Below are 23678 nucleotides of genomic sequence, written 5' to 3'. Positions count from 1 at the left end.
CTCAATCAGTTAAGCATCTGCCTTTGGTTAAAATCATGATCTCAGGGTCCTGGAATCAAGTCCCTGCATCAGGCTCTCTGCTCAGCAAGAAGTCTGCTTCTCCTTCTCCCTCTGCCTGCCACTCCCATGGCTTGTGCCCACTCTCTCTCCCTCTTTCTTTCTTTCTCAAATAAATAAATAAAATATTTAAAAAACAAACCAAACCCAAAAAAAGGGTTCCTGAAAAAATAAGGATCTACCTCATTGGACCCTATAAAGCCCAAGAACTTAATTTTCCTCAAATAGATTGGGTCCTCAGCACAGCCACATAATGCTCTTCCCGACAATTCATCCAGGGATCCTTGTATGAGCTGGGATAGAGGGAACCCAGGAGCAGAATATCTCAGGAGGTGTCCAGATGTATTAGAAACCTTGCCCAATGTAATGCACCTGGGCTTGTTCAGCTCAGACAGAGAGAAGGAAGACAGAAACCCCTCTAGGACTCTTCCATCAGAATCAGGATGCAGGCGCTCCTGGGTGGCTCAGTTGGTTAAGTGTCTGTCTTCAGCTCAGGTCATGACTTCGGGGCGCTGGGATCGAGCCCCGAGCATCAGACTCCCTCCTAAACGGGGAGCCTGCTTCTTCCTCTCTCCTCTGCTCGTGCTCTCCCTCACTATTACTCTCTCCCTCTTACAAATAAATAAATAAGATCTTTTTAAAAAATCAGGGTGCAAGTACCTCTTGGGCTATGTTGAAGTGAGGGAGAAGAATTGAGGAGAAGTGAGGAGGGTGGAGGAGGAGTTGATCCTGGACTTGACTGATGAAATATACTTATGACAGATTTGCCTATTCCGGAGATTTCATGTAATACGTGGTCTTTTGTGACTGGTTTCTCTCACTGAGCATAATTTTTTCAAGGGTCATCCATGTTGTGGCACATATCAGTACTTCATTCTTTTTTATAGTTAAGTAATATTCTATCGAATAGAGATATCACATTTTGTTTATTTGTGCATTAGTTGGTAGACATTTGTGTTGTTTTCTCTCTGTGGCTATTATGAATAATGTCACTGTGAACCATCATATACAAGTTTTGTGCAGACATATATTTTCTTTTTTTTTTTTTTTTTTTTTTTTTTTTTTTTTTTTTTAAAGATTTTATTTATTTATTTGACAGAGAGAGATCACAAGTAGGCAGAGAGACAGGCAGAGAGAGAGAGAGGAGGAAGCAGGCTTCCTGCTGAGCAGAGAGCCTGATGCGGGACTCGATCCCAGGACCCTGAGATCATGACCTGAGCCGAAGGCAGCGGCTTAACCCACTGAGCCACCCAGGCGCCCCCAGACATATATTTTCATTTCTTCTGGAGCAAAATTGTTTGATTATATGGTAACTGTTTTTAACATTTCATTTATTTATTTATTTATTTAAAGATTTTATTTGTTTATTTGACAGATAGAGATCACAAGTAGACAGAAAGGCAGGCAGAGAGAGAGAGAGAGAGAGGGGGAAGCAGGCTCCCTGCTGAGCAGAGAGCCCGATGTGGGACTCGATCGCAGGACCCTGAGATCATGACCTGAGCGGAAGGCAGCAGCTTAACCCACTGAGCCACCCAGGCGCCCCGTTTTTAACATTTTTTAAAAATTTACCCTTTACTTTTTTAAAGTAAACTCTAGGCCCAACATGGGATTTGAACTCAGGACCCTAAGATCCAAAGATTCATGTGCTCTACCAACTGAGCAAGCCAGGCACCCCCAGGCACCCCTGCTTTTAATGTTTTGATGAACTGCAGAACAGTGGCTGTTCTAATTGAAGGTTCTAATGAAGGTTCTAATTTTTCTACATCTCCACCAACACTTGCTATTGTCTATCTTTTTTGTTTCAGTCACCCTATGGATGTGAAATGATATCTCATTGTGGGTTTTTTTTGTTTTTTAAAGTTTATTTATTTCAGTAATATCTGCACCCAATGCGGGGCTTAAACTCCCAACCCTGAGATCAAGAGTCACATGTTCTACCAACTGAGCCAGCCAGGTGTCCCACCATTGTGCTTTTGATTTTCATTTCCTTAATGATTTTTCATGTGCTATTCGCCATTTGTATACCTTCTATGAGGAAATGTCTATTCATACATATGTTTTGCCCATGTTTTTAATCCTTTCACATTTTTAAACTGGATTATTTGTCTATTATTGAGTTGTAAGGGTTTTTTATACATTCCAGATACAGTCAGAAGATGTATCCTAAGGATACAAAAATTTTGAAAAAGTCTTCAATGTTATTCAATAATCTTCTTATTGTTGTTATTATTGTTATTGTTGTTGTTGTTGTTGTTGTTGTTAAGAGCGGGAAGCGTGGAAGGAGAAAGGGAAGGGGAGAGAGAGAATACCAAGCAGTCTCTCTGCTGGGTGCAAACCCCAGTGAGGGGAAGCTCTATCTCACAACCTGATCATGACCTGAGCCAAAATCCAGAGCTGGACACTCAACTGACTGAACTACCCAGGTGCCCCAATAATGTTACTATTGTTAGTAGTAATATTGGTAATGTAGTTTGAATTTAATGATGTGTATTATATGGCAAAACTATGGAAAGAGCCCAGAAGTCCATCAACAGATGAATCGATAAAGATGTGGTATATATACACAAAGGAATACTACTCAGCCATCAAAAAAATGAAATCTTGCCATTTGCAATGATGTGGATGGATCTAGAGGGTATTATGCTGAGCAAAATAAGTCAATCAGGGAAAAACAATTATCATATGATCTCATTCATATGTGGAATTTAGGAAACAAAACAGAGGATCATAGGGAAAGAGAGGGAAAAATAAAACAAGATGGAATCAGAGAGGGAGATAAACCATAAGATAGACTCTAATCATAGGAAGAAAACAGGGTTGCTGGAAGGGAGGGGGTCAGGGGATGGGGTAACTGGGTGATAGACTTTAAGGAGGGCACAGGATGTAATGAGCACTGGGTATTATATAAGACTGATGAATCACTGAACTCTACATTGGAAACTAAAAATATATTATATGCTAATTAATTGAATTTAAATAAAAAACAAGTGAAAAAAATGATGTAGTTGTAGGATAAAGCAAATGAGTAAATTTTATCAGTATTAAAAACCAGGATTTGCAGTAAACGAGAAGGGAGATACAATATAAAATTTAAAAATAAAGAAAAAATCCTATAATGTTCATTTTGAGTTGGAAATTATTATGGATTCAGTTTTGTCTTCTGAAAGCACCTAGAGGCTAATTTGTAATAGATTATATGGATGGTCTATACTATATTCCCTTCTGCCTGCCCTGAGTTCAGCTGAAGCTACAGTAAATAGTTCCAGTCATGCTTATGCATTCAAACCTCTGAAAGAAGTGCTGGAATTTAACAATATCAACAGTCCTTCAAACAGTAAGGATGGAAGTTAGTGGATAAATATCCCAGCATTTTTGTCCCTGTGTTGGATAGTTCTGGGGCATATTTTAGGCTGTTTCTCGAAGGATTCCCAGCAGGATTGAGCTCAATTTGCTCACAACAGTAATGTTTTCATTAATACACCCTTTATGGTTTTTTTTTTTTCCCCTTTCCTGCTTCATTTTACCACTTCCTGATTTATACTTACTGGTATCACCTTCCAAAGAAAATACTTGCATTCAAATCCTTGTCTCAGGGTTTGCTTTCAGGGGAATCCAATGAGGACAAACTCCAATAGTAATCGGTATACCTAGCACTGACATTGTGATCTTTAATTATTATCTTTCATTAAAATGAGCCACAATTTCTATCTTTTTAAAAGATTTCACTTATTTATTCGAGAGAGAGAGAGATAGAGAGCACACGAGCAGGGAGGAAGGGTAGAGGGAGAAGGAGACTTCCCACCAAGCTGGGAACACAATATAGGACTGGATCCCAGGTCTCTGGGTTCATGACCTGAGCTGAAGGCAGATGCTTAACTGATTGAGCTTCCCAGACACCCTGAGCCACTATTTCTTAAAGAAATAGCTTATGAGAGGTATGGGGCAGGGAAAGTATAAGGTAAACCTGGGTTATCTTGTTGTGCCAGAAAACAAGGAATCTCTCAAAGTCTAATGGAAACATATCATAAGCACAAGGAAGCAGATTGAAGGAATTCTCATTGGCCAAATTTGGGATAACTTTAGAATCAAAAAGAATAATGGCTGTGGTTTTAAAATACTGAATACATAATAATTAGCAAGTCCATAGCACTGTTTAGAGACAGAAAAAGAGACGGAATTAACTGAAAATATTTTTTTTTTTTTTTTTTTTTTTTTTTTACAGAGATAGACATAGCAAGAGAGGTAACGCAAGCAGGGGTAGTGGGAGAGGGAGAACAGACTTTCTGCAGAGCAGGGAGCCAGATGCAGGGCTAGATCTGTAGATCCTGGGATCATGACCTGAGCCAAAGACAGACGTTTAACAACTGAGCCAACCAGGCTCCAATCCACACTATTCTGAAAATTAGCAACTATAAGAGATTAAGCACTCACCTTACCTTTTCTTTTTTTCCTCACCTTAACTTTTTTTTTTTTTAAAGATTTTATTTATTTATTGGACAGATGGAGATCACATGTAGGCAGAGATACAGGCAGAGAGAGAGGAGGAAGCAGGCTCCCCGCTGGGCAGAGAGCCTGATGTGGGGCTCGATCCCAGGACCCTGGGATCATAACCTGAGCCAAAGGCAGAGGCTTTAACCCACTGAGCCACCCAGGTGCCCCTCTCACCTTACCTTTTAAGCAGGTAAGGAAAGTTTCTCTTTATGGGAAATCAGGTATTAAATGCAAAAGGAATAATTGAATATAGAAATTGCCATTTTTCTACTCCCTATAAAATACTTGTTGAAGGCGAGAAAACCCAGGGGATGCTGAAATCACGAGTTAAAGCCTTTGGGGGACAAAATATTTGCACCATGCCAAACCATTACCAACAGATTATTTTGCTGCTAATTGCAAAAGAAAAATGTATCCTTACAACTTAGAGATCTGGGGGTCATTAACCAAGTGATCAAATCTAGCATCACTATTAATTAAACAACCTAACATTATGGGCATCATATTGTTATACAGTATAAAGGACCCAGTAAAACCTACTAAATATTCTAATCTCAATATTTAATTGAGTTTAAGCAAACTTTTAGTCCTAACTTCTAGTTACAGAAAAATAAGGGACAGATCAAGGTAAATTACACTTGTAGGAAACAACTTTGTCTCCTCAACTCAGTAAAACTGCTGCACTGTGTGTTCTCCTTCCTTGAACTGCCGCAGGAAATTCTCTCCATGCAGTAAGCTGGGGTAATTATAGGGCTCACTTCATCTGATTCCCTTCTCTCAAGAATCACTCTCTTGTTCTACCTGTTTTTCAATATCTGAAAAATATTCTTCTAAATATTTTGTCCAAATTATTACCTGTTTTATGCTTGAGTGTAAATTATGGTTGGAAGTGAAAGTTTAGGAGGAGGTACTTTGAGAGGACGTAAATATCCTGTTCTCTGACATCTTTTTACTCAATAGTTTCAGCATCCATTAACTATTTTTATTTATATCAGTTATTGTTGTGATTGTTGAAAATAGTGACTACCTATCATTCTTCTACATTTATTAGTTGATCTGTTACCAGAAACAAAAGCTTTCTCTTTTACCTCCTTCACTCTTTATTTAGTTACTTAGTTCAAGCGGTGGATAGACTCTGAGGTGGTTCCCATGATCCCTGGTGTTCTCTGCCTTATGTGGTACCTTCCTTTTAAATGTGAATGGGACCAGTAACTTGTTTCTAACCAATAGAATATGGCAAAGGTGACTGTATTTGTACGTAATTATCTGTTTGTGATTATATTGCATAAGATTGTAACTGTTTCACTAGGAGACTATCTCTAATTGCTAGATTGGAAGGAATAAGCTGTCATGTTGTGAGCTGCCGTGTTGTGAACCCACGACCCTCAGCTCATGACCTGAGCCAAAATCAAGAGTCAGTCTCTCAACCAACTAAGCCACCCAGCATAGTATTATTTTTAAAAGCTCTTCAGGTTATTCTAATGGGCAACCAGGGCTGAGAACTATTGCCTTTGAAACAGGCAATTGTCTGAAAAGTACTTTGTGAAAAAAGACCTATTTGAAAAAAAGTCCTGTGAGGGGTGTGATTCTCTGGCTAAACCCAACTCCTAGAAGCCCTGAAACTGACCCGTAGAGGAAATATAATCCAGATCACAAGAGGTCTAGCCAGATTTGTCTCTCTTTTCTTAGCCAAAATAAAATCATGGGCATTAAATAGACGTCAAAACCAACATATGTTTTAGATGCAGAGTGGTCCTCAAACAAGATTCAAGGTTAAATTTTGAGGGAAGTAAGGAGAGGGTGGAGTGTGAACTTTGAGGTCAGTTCTCTTCCCATGTGTAAAGAAGCTACTTTACTTGTTCTTTGATATTCTGTTGATCTGCTTACCAAATTAGAATATACAATGGCTGTGGAATTATTGAGCACTTCTGGGCTGTGCACCAAAAAGAATCATATACTTTCCTTGCATGACCCTCTCCTGAAGGAACCACTATATTTTCTGTCTTCTCTGCATTCCAGAGTTATGTATTTCTTTGGTTAATATGAGAAATTCTGTTTGTCTCTGCCTCTGGTAATTCTACAGCACATGTTCTGCTCAAACCTTAAAGCAGGTTCTCTTATCAACCATTTTTCTTCCCTAATCCTCATTTCCAACCACACTATTATTTCTCAGGAGAAATGGAAAAAATAAAAAGAGAGAAAAGAAAAATACAAATAGTATTAAACTTCTGATTAATAAATTTACTCTACTTCATTGTGAAGTAGTTTACTAAGTTGGAAAGTCTCCATTCTCTAGTCTTAACATAACTTTCTAAGGAAAATAATGGTATTAGCCAAACTAATTCTAATGGGCAACCAGGGCTGCTGAGAATCTTTTCAGAATAACTCAGAATCTTTTTAAAATAATGTATACTCTAGGGCACCTGCATGGCTCAGATGGTTAAGTGTCTGCCTTCGGCTCAGGTCATAATCCCAGGGTCCTGGGATCAAGCCCCACATGGGGCTCCCTGCTCCACGGGAAGCCTGCATCTCCCTCTCCCATGCCCCCTGTTTGTGTTCCCTCTCTCGCTGTGTCTCCCTCTGTCATATCAATAAATAAAATCTTTAAAAAAAAAAAAGTATACTCTAACCCAGTAGCAATTAGCTCCCTCTGGTGTCCAAATTTTAGTCTCTAAATACGATTTCCCATTAAAAAGGACCTAGAGATAGATCTTTGGATAAATGGCCAGTTTCAGGCCAGGGACAAGAAACTTTAAGATGAGCCTAAAATATCTTGTGCCTGAAAGCAAAGAACTTATCAAAGACTACTGGTGGTATGTCAAAATGATACAGGAGCCAACAAGAAAGGGATTCCTACTTACCAAAAATGGGAAAAACTGAATATTAATGAAAATAATGACTGCAAGGAATTGAACCAAATAAAATAAATAAATATCTATTATTTCATAATGACACTAACATTTATTCTTTGGTCACCTTTGGTAGTTTTTAGGTCCCTGAATCATTACTCTGAAAAATTGATAAGTAATAGTAAGCATCCAACTCTATCCTGTCTTTACTATATAGACTATACTTTGAGTATGATGTGGGAAATTTCTTTATAGAAGTATCATTGCTAGTAAATGAGTGATAAAGTAGTGACAGAATTTAAAAGCCAATGTTTTGCCACCTCTAAAGAAATGATGGATTTGGCAATTATCTAGGCAACATTACACATATAAGATTATCTAATCATTACCACAACTCTAAGAGAAAGGCTCTCTATTCCTATTTACCAATAAAGTTAAATAGTTTGCCCAAAGACAAATTGCCCCAAACCTAGGCACACTGACTCTGATTTGTACTCTTAAATATTTCATGGTATTTCTTCTTGAACGTAATTGGAAACTACTGAAGGAATATAAGCAAGGGTGGAAGATATATCTTCCCATGTGTAGGAAGATATAATCTCACATGTGATATAATCCCATGTCTGATTTGCAGGTGAAGATGAATTGGAGCAGGAATAAACTTGAAGCTGAAAGAGTGAAGTGTTATTTATTCATTCGTTCATTTAATGAATATTTTTTTAAAAGATTTTATTTATTTATTTGACAGAGAGAAATCACAAGTAAGCAGAGAGGCAGGCAGAGAGAGAGAGGAGGAAGCAGGCTCCCTGCTGAGCAGAGAGCCCGATGTGGGACTCGATCCCAGGACCCTGAGATCATGACCTGAGCCGAAGGCAGCGGCTTAACCACTGAGCCACTCAGGCGCCCTAATGAATATTTTTTAAAAATTTTATTTGTTTATGAAAGAGAGAGAGAGAGAGCATGAGCAGGGCTTAGGGTCAGAGTTAGAAGGAGACTTCCAACCAAGCAGGGAGCCTGATGCAGCTCTCAATCCCAGGTCCTGGGATCATGACCTGAGCAGAAGGCAGATGCTTAACTGACTGAGCCACCCAGGCGCCCCTCACTTTATAAATATTGAACAAATCCCATGTGCCAACCACTGTCCTAGATACTGAAAATATAGGAATACAAAATAGAGAAAAATAGGGGCACCCAATCTTACAACTCCCTTGCTCAGTTGCTCCCTCAGTCTGTCCATCCTGGTCTCAAGGTTAGCCAGAGACACAATGTTTACAACCAATATACAAGGAAAAGGTGAGAAATCAGGGCATGAGAGAAGAGTGCCTAGGCTAGATAAAAAAAAACAAAAACAAAACAAAACAAAACTGGCCCTGGAGTCCCTCCATTTTCTGCTCAACAATCAGATCTCTGAAACACACGTAGTTCTTTAAGAACTCAAATAACTGAACTCAGACAGTTTAACTGGGTGGGTTGTTTTTGTTTTTGTTTTGTTTTAAATCCAGGTAGTTAATCTTAGTTTCAGGTGTACAATATAGTGATTCAACAGTTCCATACATCACTGTGTGGCTCATCACAACAAGCGCACTCCTTAATCCCCATCCCCTATTCAATCCTTCCTCTTGTCTGCCTCCCCTCTGGTGAACTTCTGTTTGTTCTCTATAGTTAAGCGTCTGTTTTCTGATTTGTCCCTTTTTTTTCCTTTGCTCGTTTGTTTCATTTCTTAAATTCCATATATAAGTGCAATCATATGGTATTGTCTTTCTCTGACTTATTTCATTTAGCATTATACACTCTAGATTCATCCATGCTGTTGCAAATGGCAAGATTTCATTTTTTATAGCTAAATAATATTCATATATATATATATATATACCACATCTTCTTTATCCATTCATCTATGGATAGACACTTGGGTTGCTTCCATAATTTGGCTATTGTAAATAATGCTGCAATAAACATAGGGGTGCATATATATCTTTTCATATTAATGTTTTTAATTCTTTGGTAATTCAGGTTTTTATAAGCAGAAATGTGTGAAAGCCATTTGTCTTTTGTCATTCAGAAAACAAAACTTATTATATACATTATACAGTATAGCTATTTTACCCAGAAAGAAAGTCAAAGTCCTTCCTGTATACAAGACACTAGGTGATATTGCTCTTAGCTACCTGTTTACTTTCATATCCTAAGACTCTTCTTCCCCTTGCTAATATTCCTCCAGTAACAATGGATTCCTTATTATTTCTTAAATATCCTAAAGCATACTCTCACTATAGGACCTTTGCATTTACTTTTCTTTTCTTTATTTTTATTAACTAAACTCTATTCCCAATGTGGAACTTGAACTCATGACCCTGAGATCAAGAGTTGCATGCTCTACTGATTGAGCCAGCCAGGTGCCCCTGAATTTATTTTTCTTTTCTTTTCTCTTCTTTCTTTCTTTTTTTAGAGAGAGAGACCACATATGAGCAGAGGCAGGAAGGGGCAAGTGAAGAGGGAGAGAATCTTAAGCAGGTTCCATGCCCAGTGCAGAGCCCAGTGGGGGGTTTGATCTCATAACCCTGAGACCATGACCTGGGTTGAAATCAAGAGTCGGATGCTTAACCGACTAAGCCACACAGGCACCCCTGCATTTACTTTTCTGTCTAGAATTCTCCTTTACATGGCTCTCTCCATTCAGTCCTCTGATCAAGTGTCATCTTCTTAGAAAGGCTTTCTTTGACGACGTTGTCTAGAATAGTACCCCTTCCCTAATATGTCACTTTATCTCTTTATCTTTCTTTATCCTCTTCATAACACTTATCGTCTCCCGATACATATTTATTCACTTATTGTTGATTTCTGCCTTCTTATTTAGAATGTAATCCCATAAGAATAGGAACCCTCTCCTTTTTTTTTTTATAAAGGTTTTATTTATATATTTGACACAGAGAGAGATACAGCGAGAAAGGGAACACAAACAGGGGGAGTGGGAGAGAGAGAAGCAGCCTTCCCAAGGAGCAGGGAGCCTGATGCAGGGCTTGATCCTAGGACCCTAGGATCATGACCTGAGCCTAAGGCAGACGCTTAACGACTGAGCCACCCAGGTGCCCCTGGAACATTTTTTGTTCACTACTGTATCACTGCAACTTAAAGTGTTTGCTATATTGTTAGCCCTCATTAAGTACTGGTTGAATAAATGGATAAATGAAGCTCACTCTCATGTCTGCTTTCCCTTTTTCCTTTAGTCCCTCTCTGTAAAAACAGGGGAAAAAAAGTTAGCAAGAATCTCAGTAAGCAGTAGACCTCCGCCACAGACTTTTCTGGGACATACTCTACTGAACAACTTTGCTGGGGCTTTTAAGAATGACTCTTTCAGTTCATTCAACCACTGTCATAAAATCCTCAAGGACCTTGACCTATTTTTTCTTTTCATTCTATCTGTGTGGCAAAACCTTAATCCTGGATCAATCAAAATGGTTGCTTTTCTGTATCTAGGCAGGCAGCAAAGCACTAATGAAGGAAAATCATTCAACTGGGTAAATCCATGCCACTATAAATTCAAGGTTACTTATTTCAAGCAGTGAAAACGAGATAAATAAGAAAAATAATAGCTAAATGTTTATTCCTAAAAATGATATAAAATTCTTTATATGCATGAATGCGTTTAATACTTATAAACCACCATAAAGTAAATATTCATTGCATTTTATTGTTGAAGAAAAGGAAATGTAAATAACTAGCCAAAAGTAACACAGCTAGTAAAGGACAGAGTCTTTTTTTTTTTTTTTTAAGATTTTATTTATTTATTTGACAGAGAGAGAGATCACAAGCAGGCAGAGAGGCAGGCAGAGTGAGAGGGGAAGCAGGCTCCCTGCTGAGCAGAGAGCCCGATGCAGGACTCGATCCCAGGACCCTGAGATCGTGACCCGAGCTAAAGGCAGAGGCCCAACCCACTGAGCCACCCAGGCACCCAAGGACGGAGTCTTAATTTTCAACTCAGGCATTGTGATTCTAGCACTTAAGCTTTTAACCCTTACTGCCAGAAAATTTCATTATGTTTCCCTAAACAACTCTGTCTCTACCACCAACTATAACCAACAGGGCTTTTTGGTTGCCCAGCTTCCAGAAGGATACTATTCATGTTTATAAGCAATACTGAGAGGGAAATTTATAACCTTAAACTTAGATTCTAAAAGAAAATAGACTGAAAATCAGGAACTAAGCAACTCAAAAACTTAAACTAAAAATAAGAAAACAGTAATTTCAATGAAAACTAAAATAAGTAAATAATCAACATAAAAGCAGAAATTAATGAAGTAGGAAACAAAGATATAATTGAGAGGATCAGCAAAGCCAAAATTAGTTCTTTGAAAAGAAGATGATTGAGAAATCTATAGTAAGACTGATGAAGATAAAAGGGAAAATGCCATTAATAAATATTAGGAATTAAAAAGGAGGGGTACCTGGGTGGCTTAATGGTTAAGCATCTAACTTGCTCTCTAGCTCCAGTGTTGATCTCACAGTTGTGAGTTCAAGCCCTGTGTTGGACTCCAAGCCAGGTGTGGAGCCTACTTAAAGAAAAAAAAAGAATTAAAAAGAAGCTATAACTATAGATACAACAGAGATTAAAATTTCAGAATATTATTAATGATAGTACTTTTTATTGTGTGCTAATGAATTTGAAAATTTTATTAAAAAGAAAAATTTCTAGAAAAATATAAATTAGCAAACCGGACTCAAGAATAAAGAGAAAACATGATAGTTTCACTAAGAAGATTGAATCAACATATAGAAATTCTTGCACAAAGAAAACAATGGAACCACATAATTTTATAGGCAAGTTCAACCTCTTCCAATCTTACCCAATTTCAATCTTACTTAAACTCATGCAGAGAAAGAAAAGGAAAAAAGGAAACACTCTTAAATCTGAGTTAGAAGGTTAGTTAGTATCATGTTGATACTCAAATCAGAACAGAATAGTGTAATAAAGAAAAAGTAAAGGTCAGCCTCACTTATAAATACAAATGCGCATATTCTTTTTTTTAATTATTTCTTTTAGGGCGTGAGGAGCAGAGGGAGAGGGAGAGAGAGAATCTGAAGCAGGCTCCATGCCTAGTGCAGAGCCACATGCAGGGCTCAGTCTCACAACCCTGAGATCATGACCCGAGCCAAAATCAAGAGTCGGACATTTAACTGAGCCACCGAGGCACTCCACAAACCTATATTTTTTTAATTAATAAGGGACTTACGCTTGTTGTCTATAAAATTAGTGTACAGGCATGAATTTAGTTTCTTTACCCAACAAACATAAAGTGTAATTCTTAAAAAGATATAATGTATGGTAACACAAAGATAAAAGTACTTAGGAACAAATTTAATAAGAGATATATAAGACCCTTATGGATAAAGTTATAAAACTTCTAAAATTTCTGAAATTTAAGGAAGTCTGACTGGTTCAAGCGAAGAGCATGCAACTCCTGATTTCAGGGTTGTGATTTCAAGCCCCACAATGGGTGTAGAGATTACATAAATAAAAACTTAAAAATATAAAAAAATATAAAATTTAATTTTGTTAATGGATAAGAATACTCAATGTTATAAAGATGTTAATTCTCTCCAAATTGTCCTACAGAGTTACTGAAATTCTAATAGAACCCCCACCTTGCATATATGTGTGTGTACAACTTGACAAGGTTGTTCTAAAATCCATGTAGAAGAACCAAGAGTCCCAGGAACAGCCAAGACACTGCTGAAGAACAACACAGTGGAACCTTGTCCTACCAGACTTATTACAAAACTATAGTAATTAAAACAGTAGGGCATGGGTGAATAGACCAAGAAATTGAACAGAGAATTGATCCCAGGCCTAAAGGAAATGTAAAAAGAGAGATCTGGCATTTCAGATTCGTGGGGAAATATGAACTATTCAATAAGTACTGTTGTGATAACTGCTTATGCATATTAACAAAAAAAGAAATTGAACACCTATCTTAATCTACTTGGAAAAATTGTTTCCTGGAGTGCCTGGGTGGCTCAGTCCATCAAGTGCCTGCTTTTGGCTCAGGTCATGATCTCAGGGTCCTGGGATCGAGGCCCGCACTGGGCTCTCTGCTTAGCAGGGAGTCTGGTTCTCTCTCACTCTCTCTTTCAAATAAATAAATAAGATCTTTAAAAAAATCGATTCCTGGGGCGCCTGGGTGGCTCAGTGGGTTAAGCCGCTGCCTTCAGCTCGGGTCATGATCTCAGGGTCCTGGGATCAAGTCCCTTGTCGGGCTCTCTGCTCAGCAGGGAGCCTGCTTCCCTCTCTCTCTCTCTCTCTGCCTGCCTCTCCGTCTACTTGTGATTTCTCTCTGTCAAATAAATAAATAGAATCTTTAAAAAAAATTTAAAAAGAATCAATTCCTAGTGACTTAAATGTGAAACATAAAATTATAACACTTTTTTTTTATTTTTCAGAAAAGTTTTAAATTTTTTTAAAGATTTTATTTATTTATTTGACACAGAGAGAGATCACAAGTAGGCAGAGAGGCAGGCAGAGAGAGAGAGTGGGAAGCAGGCTCCCCGCCAAGCAGAGAGCCTGATGTGGGACTCAATCCCAAGACCCTGAGATCATGACCTGAGCCGACGGCAGCGGCCCAACCCACTGAGCCACCCAGGCACCCCAAAAGCACATATCTTAATTTAAAAATATTTTATTGCTAAAAAATGCCAATCATCATCTGAACATTTAATTAATCATAATCACTGACAATAGATCTCCATAACAAATATAATAATAACATGAAAATTTTGAGATATCCCCCAAATATCCCTAAAATGTGACACAGAGACACAAAGTGAGCAAATGCTTTTGGAAAAATGGTGCCAAGAGAATTGCTTGATAAGGGTTGCCACAGACTTTCAATTTGTAAAAAACGCAGTACCTGTGAAGCACAGTAAAGTGAATAGCAATAAAATGATTGCACCTATAATAAAAAAAAAAAAACCCTCCTAAAAATCAATTTTAAAAAAAGCTTAACTAGAAAAAATGGACAAAAGACATAAATAGCTATTTCATGGGAAAAGAAACTCAGTTGGCTATGTATTAGCCTGCTTAGACTAATACATAATAACAAGCTCTCACAAGGCTTCTCTCTTGGTTTACAGTTAGCTACCACCTCTGGGTGCTCACTTGACCTCTTCTTCGCGTGCACAGTGAGTTCGTGGGTTTAAGGGGAGAAAGAGGGCTGGAAAGAGAAAGGGAGAGAGGAAGGAAACAAGTTTTCTGGTATTTCTTTTTATAAAATCACTAATCCCATCATGGGGGACCCATTCCCCTGAACTCATCTTACCCTAATTACCTCCCAAAGTCCTCATCTCCAAACACCATCACATTCTTTTTTTTTTTTTAAAGATTTTATTTATTTATTTGACAGAGAGAGATCACAAGTAGGCAGTGAGGCAGAGGAGGAAGCAGGCTCCCTGCTGAGCAGAGAGCCCGATGCGGGACTTGATCCCGGGAACTTGAGATCATGTCCTGAGCCGAAGGCAGCAGCTTAACCCACTGAGCCACCCAGGTGCCCACACCATCACATTCTAAGTTAGAACTTCAACATGAATTTGGGGGGGCGGGGCACAGACACAATTTAGTCTGTAGCATCTTATAAACATCATTTTAATGCCTGATCTCATAAGTGATCACGTAATATAAATTACAACAAAATGAAATATTTTACACTCACCAGGTTATACAAAATTTAAGCATCTAATGATATTAAGGGTTGGCACGGCTGTGGAGGAAAGGACCTCATTCACTACTGGTGGGAATGTAAATAGATTGGAGTTTTGAAAAGAGGTATTTTCTAGTGCAATTGAAGATGTACGTGCCATATATTCCAGCAGTTCTGCTCCCATGTATATACACTGGTTTCCTTTTTTTAAAGGTTTTATCTATTTATTTGACAGAGATTGCAAGTAGGTGAGAGGCAGGCAGAGAGAGAGAGGGGGAAGCAGGATCCCTGCTGAGCATAGAGCTGGATGTGGGCTCTATGTGGGACTCTATTCTGGGACCCTGGGATCATGACCTGAGCAGAAGGCAGAGGATTTAACCCACTGAGCCACCCAGGCGCCCCTACACTGGTTTTCAAATTTGCTGGGTGCAATCCAATAATAAATTGGGAAATTAATTTTAGTGGTGCTGAAGTATAATTTTCCAAAAGGTAAAATTATGGCTGTCATAAAAATATAAAATTAACACATGTCAAAAATATTATTTATATTAATTAATGAGAGCCAACAGAATGTTACAGAAATGCTGTATGAATTGCTAAGAACCAGGAATGTTGAATTTGCTAGGAGAAAAAATGGTTTAATATGCCATCGATTAATATAACTTAATGTTTTTGTGTTATCTTTTCTATAGAGTGGACAAGATTTTAAATGCCCATTTTCTTGCAAAATAGTTTGGTCAAATAGAAAGTCAGAGATCCCGATGGACTCAAATCCTTCCAAAGTCTGCTAGGCAATGCCCAGCCTTACAGTAAAAGCGCACCCAGATAATCGCTTTTGCTCATTTCCAAGTCCTGGATAATAATTTTTTCAGACAATGGGTCTCTTTTAACACTTCTCGGTAATGAATCGAAAAGAAGAAATAGAAATTCAGTGAATTGCTGGCAGTAAGTATATGGTTCTGTGAAATTTTTGTTTCAGATATATACATCTATAGACATATGTGTTATTACTGGGTTTGAAGTAGCATGTTTTTGTTCACTGTCGGCCGGGGTCAAAATGTTTGAAAATCATGAACGTGACATATTACGAGGTTCAACAGTGAAAAGAACTAGATGTTTGGAGTTCTCCCTTTCCTCAAAGTAGGCATCCATTCAAATGCCAGGCTTAGGCAACCCTAGAAAATGATTTGAGTGAATGGTAAAGAATAAAGAGATTGGAACGCCTAGGTGGATCAGGTTAAGTCCCTGTCTTCCGCTCAGGTCTTGATCCTAGGCTCCTGGAATCGAGTCCCGCATCCCGCTACTTGCTCAGCGGGGAGCTTCTCTTTCCACCTCTGCCTGCCACTCTGCCTGCTTGTGTGCATGCACTCTCTCTCTGATAAATAAATAAGATTTTTTAAAATAAGAGAAGATAGAAATATCGAATCATGTTGTACACATGAAGCTAAAGTTACACGTCAAGTAACATCTCAAGTTAAAAAAATATATATATATATAAATATATATATATATATAAATATATATATATATATGCGCAGCGCCGGGGATTCATCTCTGTCTTTCCTCAACACTAAAGTTCGGGGCATCTGGGCGGCTCAATCGGTTAGGCCTCTGCCTTCCGCTTGGGTCGTGCTCTCCTGGTCCTGGAATCGAGCCCCCTGTGGCGGGGTGGTGGTGGGGGGTGGTGGTGGGGTGTGTGTGTATGTGTGTGTGTGTGTCTGCCTACTTGTGATCTCTCTCTCTGTGTCAAATAAATAAAATCTAAAACAAACAAACAAACACTAAAGTTCGCTGGCTATCTGGGACGCCACAGGAATGGAGAGAACGTAGGTTGAGGGGAACGGTCGAGCAGGCCAGCCCCAAAAGGCAAGAGCTTGGACTCGTGGCTGTGCAGATCGCCTGCGGCGAATCCAACACCATCCGCGGGTCACAGCCGTCCGGCTCGGGGTGTCGCCTCTACCCGCCAGCGGAAGAACACTGCGCACGCGCAATCCGACTAGGACCAGCGCCACGCTAGAGGCACTTGTCAACAGGCCCGGCCTCACCTCCAGCCCTCCGTCGGCCACAGTCTCCTCCGCCTCGTCCGCCCAACCGGGCTCCCCCCGCCCTCTCGGCGCCGGCGCTGGTAGCGACTGCGCGCGCAGGGCCTTAGCGGGCGCCGGCGGGAAGGGGAAGCGGCGGGTAAGAAGGGCCTGCGTCCGGGTGCGACTGTGACGGGGTTGGGAATGACCTCTTCACTCTTACGGCTCTTGGGACCCCTGAGGAGAGGAGCCTCTTGAACCGTTTGCTCTGGCCGCTCAGGCGTGCCTCTGATAGTCCAGAGTTTTCGCCCTCACCTTTCGTTTGGTCTGGTCTGGTCGGCTCCTGCCTCTCCTTTCCCCGCCCCCACCAGGGATTCCGAAGGCTGAGCCCCCAGCCTGTCAACTATCCCCGGACCAGTGGGAGATGCCTTCTCCGCCATTTGGGTGGCGCCGAATATTTATCGGCTTGTAGTGTCGTAGCAGTTTAGGGGTAACTCTCCAGGTCCCCGACTCAGGCACAAAGAACCTCGGTTTCTTGACGCTTGTTTTTTCTGCCACCCTTTGCTGAAACAGCTTCCCGATGCTCTGAAGAGTAAAGTCAAACATAGGTCCTCTTTAATTCTTCTGGGCATCTCCACCATTTCCTGATAATCTCTCCCTTTCAAGTTTGGGTCTCTTGAGGCACGTCCCTCACATCCATATGCAGTGTCCCGGAGTTATGCTCTTTCATTTTGGAAACACGGTCACACATGTGTCGCCTTTTGCAATGAAGTTCTTCACTGGTAGTGGGATAGTGTCAACAACTGCTAAGAAGCAGGTAACACGTTAGCATTTTTGCTGTCTGCTACCGGAGTGGATGGGTATTGACTGAACTCAGCAGGAGGCAGCATTTTAGCTCAGTGGCTGTGCTTGATGCCTTGAAGTTGGGGGCAGAGGAGGTACCTTGTAATCAAGCCGCTGGGGTCCAAAATCTGCTGACGGGAAGAAATCTGAAACAAAAAAAGCCTAACAGCCATGTGATGTTTGATAATATTCTGCAGGTCAAATTTCAGTATAGAGACAAATGCCCTGTTTGCTTTTATATGCCAGTTAAATGTAGTATGTTGACATTATGTAAATGCTAATGTGAAGTTTTAGCAGCTGTCTTGGAACTTCTCAATCAAATTTCTCAATTCCTAGATAATCATGATGATTAGTTTTTGATGAGTTTGACTGAATGCTATAAAATTAACCACTTTTCTAACATCAGCCCACAACTTTCTGTCAGTTTTATTACTAGTTTCCTTTGATGCCTGGGTTACAAAACCATAGTCATCTTGGATTTTCCTTGTGCTTCATCCCCAAATATATTATATTACTGGATCTCATGGTTTCTTTATTTAAAAAGTAAGTTGGATTCATCCGTTCCATTTTCATTGTTGAGGCTGTATAAGGCTGTTTTCAAGGACTTCGCTACCTCTCAGTTCATTCCCTGGAAGGTTCATATAACAGTTCTGAAACATGACTGTTGTCTAGTTACTCTTGAGTCTATAATGGCTAAATTTCTGTCCTTGGGTTTCAAAGCCTTTTCTCTATAACCTGTCCTAATAATTCCTATGCATGTGATATGGTGGGAATAGCCCAAGATTTAGAGTAATAAGACCTGTGTTCCAATACTGAGACTGTCATTATACTGACACTGTGTCTTTGGGAAACTTTGAGCACAATTTCCTTCTCTCTCATTTCAAATAACAATATCTTTTCTTCCCACCTCTTAATTATTGTGAGGATTGCAATTGGCAGAATGTGTGGAAAAGCTATCATAGTTAGACAAAAACAACATAAGCTATTGTTATTTCTCATTGTACTCGTTCATTTCACAAATATTAATATATGTGAGGTACCGGTGCTACTACTATGAAAGATAGTCCCTGCCCTTAAAAGACTCTCAGGAAGATTTCAGAGAATATATGTGTCTGTAGAAAATAGGTTTGGTAGTGTCTGACAAGGTATAGTGTGATGTAGCCAAGTTTAAAAAAAAAAAAATAGGTGAGTTTAGGATGGCCACCAAATCCAGGGAGAGAGGAACAGGGAAGGTTCTGCAGGAAATTATGTTTGAACAGAGTCTTGGATTATAACAAAGACCCAAAAGGAAAAGGTGGGGAAGGGTGCCTTGAAAGAGACACTTTTAGAGAACTGCAAATTGTTAGGTTTTGTTGGAGTATTAAGTTCAAAGAGGAGTATGGGAGATAGGACTGGACAGGTAGACAGAGGTGAGATTTGAAGGACTTTGTTTACTAAGAGAAGTGTGCCAAGTGAAGGTTTGTAAGCAGACAGTTGGCCCAATCACAGTTGGTTTTTGAAAATTCATTTTGGTTAGAGTATATGCTTTCTTAACTACAGTGTACAAAAACTTCTGCCTTTGTGCCTTTTCTTAACCAACTGAGCCACCGAGGTGCCCCTGTGCCTTTTCTTTTTTTTTTTTTTTTTTTTTTAAGATTTTATTTATTTATTTGACAGAGAGAAATCACAAGTAGATGGAGAGGCAGGCAGAGAGAGAGAGAGGGAAGCAGGCTCTCCGCTGAGCAGAGAGCCCGATGCGGGACTTGATCCCAGGACTCTGAGATCATGACCTGAGCCGAAGGCAGCGGCTTAACCCACTGAGCCACCCAGGTGCCCCTTCGTTCTTTATTTCACCCAGAAGGGCTTATGCCCTCTCCTCATATGTTAATCTTTATCTTGCAACATCCAGTCAGGTCCCATTTCTACTGTGAATCATTCTCCATTTATTTTAGGCCCCATTGCTTATTCCCTTCCCTGAAACCCATATTTGTTTTGTGTGTATTTTATGTCCCTAAGTAGATTTTAAGCTAAAGGATAGGGAATGTGTGTCAATAGAAGACATGTTAAAGACAAAAATATGTTTTCTGGTCTCCTATTTTGTTTTTCAGGGTAGGATCAGATTATGGGCAACAGTCCTTTTAATTAATCTGTCAACATGGCTAATGAGGACTGTCCCAAGGCTGGTAATAGTCCATTTTCATCTGATAAACATGCCCAACTCATCTTGGCCCAGATCAATAAAATGAGGAATGGAGAGCATTTCTGTGATGTGCAGCTGCAAGTTGGGAAGGAGACTTTTAAAGTTCATCGGCTGGTTTTGGCTGCCAGTAGTCCTTACTTTGCAGCTTTATTCACTGGAGGAATGAAAGAGTCCTCAAAAGATGTTGTACAGATTCTAGGAATTGAAGCTGGAATCTTTCAAATACTTCTAGATTTCATTTATACAGGTATGTTACATGAGCCTAATGTTTTGAGTGAAGAATGATATAATCACTCATGCATTGCAATGGGAATATAAATTGATACAACTTCTATGGAAAGTAATTTGACAATATGTTATTATGAGTGTTTGAAAGTTTCATATCTTTTGACCCAGTATTCCTTTTCTAGGAAGGAATTATTCATAAGGAATTACTTAATGATACAATATTTATGTACAAATATTTTCACATAAATTTGTATTTGCCAAATATTGCAAATATTTATGTACCAGGATGTTTACGGTAACATTATTTATAACTACATAATTGAATACAATCTAATTATCCCTCAGTAGATTATATGATTAAATAAATTATGGCATATGTGTATATCATGGAATATTTTTTTAGATCTCTCAAATTACTTAAATATATACTATGGAAGAGTGTTTACAATATTTCAAATGAAAAAAAATTGAATATAAGTACCGCTCTAATTTTGTAAAGAAAAAAAATCATTTGTCTTGGTGCACAGGAAAAAGACCAGAATGTTGGTGTTTATCTCTGGATGACAGAATATGAAAGATCTGTTTGTTTGGTTTTTTAAAAGATTTTATTTATTTATTTGACAGACAGAGAGACAGCGAGAGAGGGAATATAAGCAGAGGGAGTGGGAGAGGGAGAGGCAGGCTTCCCACTGATCAGGGAGCCCCATGAGGGGCTGGATCCCAGGACGCTGGGATCATGACCTGAGCCAAAGGCAGAGGCTTTAAACTACTGAGCCACTCAGGTGCCCCTATTTAAAACAAATTTTTGAGTACCTAGTGGGCAGTAGGCATTGAGAATATAAAAGGGAAAGCCTTCCCCCAACAGACTTTATAAATCTTGTTGGAAATACAAACTTCAGCCAAATAATTTAGTGGGGTGAATATCCTAAAAGGGATTAAGGGAAATATAAGATTGAATGGAGAGTTTATCCTTATCAGGTAGGAGCATTACAGGGTTTTTCTTCCATTCTAAATATAATTAACTATTTAGTGTTCTCCCAAAGTCATATATGTTAATATAAAAGTAAAGACATCTAGAAAGAAAGTGGTGTACGTAGTTACTTAAATGTTAAGTATTTAAGGAGCGCCTGGGTGGCTCAGTGGGTTAAAGCCTCTGCCTTCGGCTCAGGTCATGGTCCCAGGGTCCTGGGATCGAGCCCCACATTGGGCTTTCTGCTCAGCAGGGAGCCTGCTTCCTCCTCTCTCTCTGCCTGCCTCTTCACCTACTTGGGATCTCTGCCTGTCAAATAAATAAATAAATAAATCTTTTAAAAAAAAAGTATTTAATAACATCTCATATGTCATGGACTCTTGGTTATACCTAGAATTAAAGAATAATGTTTGTATGGCACTTTATCAGATTGAAGATGGGGACCCTGTCTTATTCACCCCAGTGCCTCAGTAAATGTTAGATGCATATAACCTTATGTTAAAAGCATGGACTTTGATGTCAGTCTCTACCCTCAATCACTTGACCATGTCACTTTGAGACAAATTATTTAAACTTTCTGATTCTTGAGGGCACCTGGGTGGCTCGGTTGGTTAAGCATCTGTCTCTTTATTTCAGCTTGGGTCTTGATCTCAGGGTCTTGAGTTCAAGACCCACACTGGGCTCTATGTTAGGTGTGGAGCCTACTTAAAAAACATTTTTTTAAAAGATTTTATTTATTTATTTGACAGAAATTACAAGTAGGCAGAGAGGCAGGCAGAGAGAGAGGAGGAAGCAGGCTCCCTGCTGAGGACCCCAGGATTATGACCTGGGCAGAGGCTTTAACCCACTGAGCCACCCAGGTGCCCCTAAAAAACATTTTTTAAGTGTGTAATAAAGTAAATAAACTTTCTATTTCTGTTTAATTGATAGAAAAAAGAAAAATAATAACTGATAGAGAAAGGAAAAATAATAACACGTATTATATGGGTTGTAGTGACGGTTAAATGAATGTATGAAACAGTTAATGTTTCTGTCCATTATAAGTGTGCCATAAATGTTAGGTATCATCATTTAAGTTTTGTGCTCTTTCAACAAATCCTTTGTTGCCTTTTTACTTAGGATCTATCTACTCACCAAATACTAAGCTTTAGCCATGGAATTAAATATAACGCTTTTTAAATATAAGTCAAATGTTTGTTTTTACTTTGTTGGTTATTTTGTCTCCCTACTTCCCTAGGTATAGTGAACATAGGTGTGAATAATGTCCAGGAGCTGATTGTTGCAGCAGACATGCTACAGTTGACTGAAGTTGTTAATCTGTGCTGTGAATTTCTAAAAGGACAAATTGATCCATTGAACTGCATTGGAATCTTTCAGTTCTCTGAGCAAATTGCATGCCATGATCTTTTGGAATTCACAGAAAACTACATTCATGTCCATTTCTTGGAGGTTCACAGTGGGGAGGAGTTCCTAGCGCTTACAAAAGATCAACTGATCAAAATTTTGCGAAGCGAAGAACTCAGTATTGAGGATGAATACCAGGTCTTCTTAGCTGCTATGCAATGGATTCTGAAGGACCTGGGAAAAAGAAGAAAACATGTGGTGGAAGTGCTAGAACCAATTCGATTCCCTTTATTACCTCCTCAGAGGCTTTTAAAGTACATAGAAGGTAAATTTTTTTTGCATATATCAAATGCGTGAATATCCAGTGGCTTTCTCTCTGTTTGAAATGTGATAATGTTTTCGTTTTTCAGTTCAATAATGGACATTTATTGAATCATTTCTATATGTAAGATACAACTTTTGGGGCGCCTGGGTGGCTCAGTGGGTTAAGCCACTGCCTTCGGCTCAGGTCATGATCTCAGGGTCCTGGGATCGAGTCCCGCATCGGGCTCTCTGCTCAGCAGGGAACCTGCTTCCTCCTCTCTCTCTCTCTGCCTGCCTCTCTGCCTACTTGTAATCTCTCTCTGTCAAATAAATAAATAAAATCTTAAAAAAAAAAAAAAAGATACAACTTTTGTGTTTTGCAGATAGTAGTATTTCAGTATTTCTACCCACTATTTTAATCAAATTCTGACATACCTTTCTTGAGTTTAAATACTAAGGGAGATTAGAATTATAGATAAAATTATTGACAGACCTAAAATACCACTGCTATTTTTGGTAGTACTGATTATTTCAGTGTAAGATTTCTTCTTATTCCTCTAAAAATTATAGCAAAACCTGACACGTGAGGAAAATTCATATGCTAAAAACAAAACCCAAACTCAATAAATTCTGTACATCTTCTCATTATAAACTTAATTTTATATTGATATAAAAGATTTTATTTATTTATTTGACAGAGAT

General features: G+C 39.0%; 1 protein-coding gene across 7 annotated transcripts in view; it reads left to right on the top strand.

Moving 5' to 3' along the window:
- Positions 1 to 17066: 17066 nt before the first annotated feature.
- The window catches only part of LOC101686782 (intracisternal A particle-promoted polypeptide), a 48601-nt gene continuing 41989 nt past the window's right edge, over positions 17067 to 23678 (top strand). For 2 of the 7 annotated variants that reach the window (XM_004740429.3, XM_004740428.3), the window contains exons 1-3: positions 17071 to 17269; positions 20040 to 20378; positions 22567 to 22998. In XM_004740429.3, the coding sequence (XP_004740486.1) occupies positions 20087 to 20378; positions 22567 to 22998 (724 nt within the window). In that variant the 5' untranslated portion in view covers positions 17071 to 17269; positions 20040 to 20086. Of the gene's footprint in view, positions 17270 to 17294; positions 17927 to 18376; positions 18496 to 20039; positions 20379 to 22566; positions 22999 to 23678 lie in introns of those variants that run through there. The other 5 variants (XM_004740426.3, XM_013044389.2, XM_004740425.3 and 2 more) reach the window with 5 other exon arrangements.

The sequence above is a fragment of the Mustela putorius genome, unplaced genomic scaffold, assembly GCF_011764305.1.
Source record: "Mustela putorius furo isolate JIRA1106 unplaced genomic scaffold, ASM1176430v1.1 tig00003853_pilon_pilon_pilon, whole genome shotgun sequence".
NCBI classification, from domain to species: Eukaryota; Metazoa; Chordata; class Mammalia; order Carnivora; family Mustelidae; genus Mustela; species Mustela putorius.
Note: the sequence above shows the minus strand (reverse complement) of the source record. Positions and strands in the feature narration are given on the sequence as shown.